The following is a 2,548-nucleotide window of genomic DNA, read 5'->3' on the forward strand; positions in this document are numbered from 1 at the left end:
ATATTATCACTAGAGTCAGATCAAACTAAACACAAACTCGCTTAAACTCAAGCTTGACTTGAGTTAGGGGAAGCTGAGCTTAAACTCAAGCTCCCTTTGAAGCTGTTCAAACTCAATATGGACAGTATTCCAACAGGACTTCACAGTACAATTTTATGAGACTGGCAAATTGTGTTCATCAAATAAAATCTATCCAAACAGTAAAATTTTGGCCCAATGTTACTTCAAATACGTGATGAAAAGTCATGACTCAGTGATATCAGAAAATCGTATGCTGTCAAAAGTATAAGCTTAAATATTTCATAAAACAGAAGAGACCAAAACATCAAACACCATCCTTCAAGATATTTCCTCAGAAACTCAAACAAATTATGCATTAGGAAACCTTAAGTAGGTAGTAAACAAAAGTAACTCCCAAAAAAATTCATAAACTAAACAAGTTATCTGGCAATACTGATTAATGAACCCATACATGAAATTCGGCAACAAAATCTTAATTGTTCATGTTACTACTTAAGGAAGAAGTCAAGATGAACTAAATCATCGCTTTCCACCACCACCACCAAGCTTGGGCCCCTTTGGTGCAGGAGCCTTGCTCACACCACCACCCTTGGTCTTCTGTGTCTTAGCCATCACCTCTGCTTTCTTTGCCTTCTTCTCATCCTTAGTTTTCTTGATCCTCTCCTTAATTTCACTGTTAACATAAAACATATTCAATTTGCAATGTAGCAAAACACAGAATCTTAGTTTGATCCATACCAAATAGAAAATAAGAACATACCGAAGTGCTGCCTCCCTCGCAGCATTTCGGACTTCTTGCTTCTCAGTCCTCCTCTTCTGTATAACTTCCAAGGTGGCACCAACAATAGACCTTGAGTAAGGTTTTTTGGTTGTGCGACGCTTCTTCTTCACAGCCTCAGCAGCAATGTCCTATGCATAGCAAATTAAAACTATCAACTACTAAAATCTAATGTAAACGGTGACCCAAAAAATTAACTCAAGGAGATCAAGGGTTTCTGAGAATTATATCTTCTTCCGCAAATATCAAAGGGGGTTTGCACACAAGAAAGTACCTTCTTATGTTGTTTCCTGTACATGGCTGTCCATGTAAGCTTAGATGGCTTCAAACGGTTATGAAAGTACCTCTTGCATTTTGAATTGGCAAAGAGAAAAACCTACATCAATAACAAAGAGGGCATCATCATCCATATCAATCACTTACTGTAATCTATCTGTGGTGACAAATCCTTCCAACTCAAATTAATTTTTTTCACTAAAACAAGGTCTACACATATAACATACATCAAACAAAATTTACAATTAAAAAAATCTATTAATCAGCTGTTTGTACACTTGAAATCACACTCTACAACATGATAAAGACACAAACGAAGAATGAAAGAGGAATAATTTCAAATAATTTGCACCAAAATTAGCGCACAAATCATAAAGAAATGTAAGAGCCCGAAATAAAAAATACCTGAGAATCAGAGCGAACAAATCTGATACCCTTTCCAGGGTATATCTTGGCACCACTAAATTTGCAGAGCTCAGTCCTGATAAAACATATAAGTAAAATTGAGTTGCGCAAATTGCAACATATGGAACAGCCAAACAACATAAAGCCAAATTTTTAGTTTATTATCTCAGCATGAAATTCCACATAGTCAAATAACAAATTCTTTTTTCCACAACCAACATAATTTCTGCAAACAGGGTATTATGAGATCAACGGTTTTCGGATTATTACTTGAATCAGCAATAAAAAAAATAGATAAAAGCTTCTTTATTTAAAAAAAAAAAAAACCCAAAATGACGATAAGCGAAATCTGAGAAAATGAAAGCTGCAGAGAACAAGAAATGGTAGATGAGAGAGAGAGAGAGAGCAACGTACTTGAGAACCATGGTTGCTGTGCTGCTGTTGGATGGTGGCGCAGCTTAACTCACTTTAAAATCTCAGAAACCCTAGAAGCTGAGCACCCAATATAACCGACAGAAACCCTAGACCCGAAGGGCTTTTTTATATATATATATATATATATATATATATATATATATATATATGTATGTATGAATGTATGATGTGTGCACAAAAGAGGTGATTAAACGACGTAGTATTACTTTTTATTATCCCAGTGAGTTTAAAGATGGGTTGGGCCTGACATGGATCTATTTGCCCCATTCATCCAATTATCCCCCTTTAATAATTTAAAAGTATTATCACAATTTTCTTATTTTTGTATAAAATATTATAATAGTATTACGGGTGCCTAAATTTTATTTAATAAAACTTATTAAAGACACATCAATATTTTTCTGCTGTTTTATTTCAGAAATTACCATATTCACCTTATATATATATTAAAAATATTTGATAGCCTCGAAATATTTTATAATATAATATTTTACATATTTAATTTATTACATTTTATTTAGTTTTTTAAAGTGTAACTAATATTTTTGAAACTATATTAAAATTTTAAAATTTTCAAAAACACTATCAATCTTTTTGAATTTCAAAACCTCCCTAAAAATTCCGTAACTCCCC

General features: G+C 33.2%; 1 protein-coding gene across 1 annotated transcript; it reads right to left on the reverse strand.

Annotated features, from left to right (window-relative positions):
• Positions 1-272: 272 nt before the first annotated feature.
• LOC123203973 (60S ribosomal protein L24-like) lies at positions 273-2,026 on the reverse strand. The gene is made up of 5 exons (XM_044620472.1): positions 1,895-2,026; positions 1,481-1,556; positions 1,074-1,175; positions 782-930; positions 273-694 (listed from the first exon to the last, which is right to left on the reverse strand). The coding sequence occupies exons 1-5, from the start codon at positions 1,903-1,905 to the stop codon at positions 541-543; spliced, it is 492 nt and encodes a 163-aa protein (XP_044476407.1). The 5' UTR covers positions 1,906-2,026; the 3' UTR covers positions 273-540.
• Between the last annotated feature and the right edge of the window lie 522 nt (positions 2,027-2,548).

The sequence above is a fragment of the Mangifera indica genome, chromosome 20 (assembly GCF_011075055.1).
Source record: "Mangifera indica cultivar Alphonso chromosome 20, CATAS_Mindica_2.1, whole genome shotgun sequence".
Classification (NCBI taxonomy): Eukaryota; Viridiplantae; Streptophyta; class Magnoliopsida; order Sapindales; family Anacardiaceae; genus Mangifera; species Mangifera indica.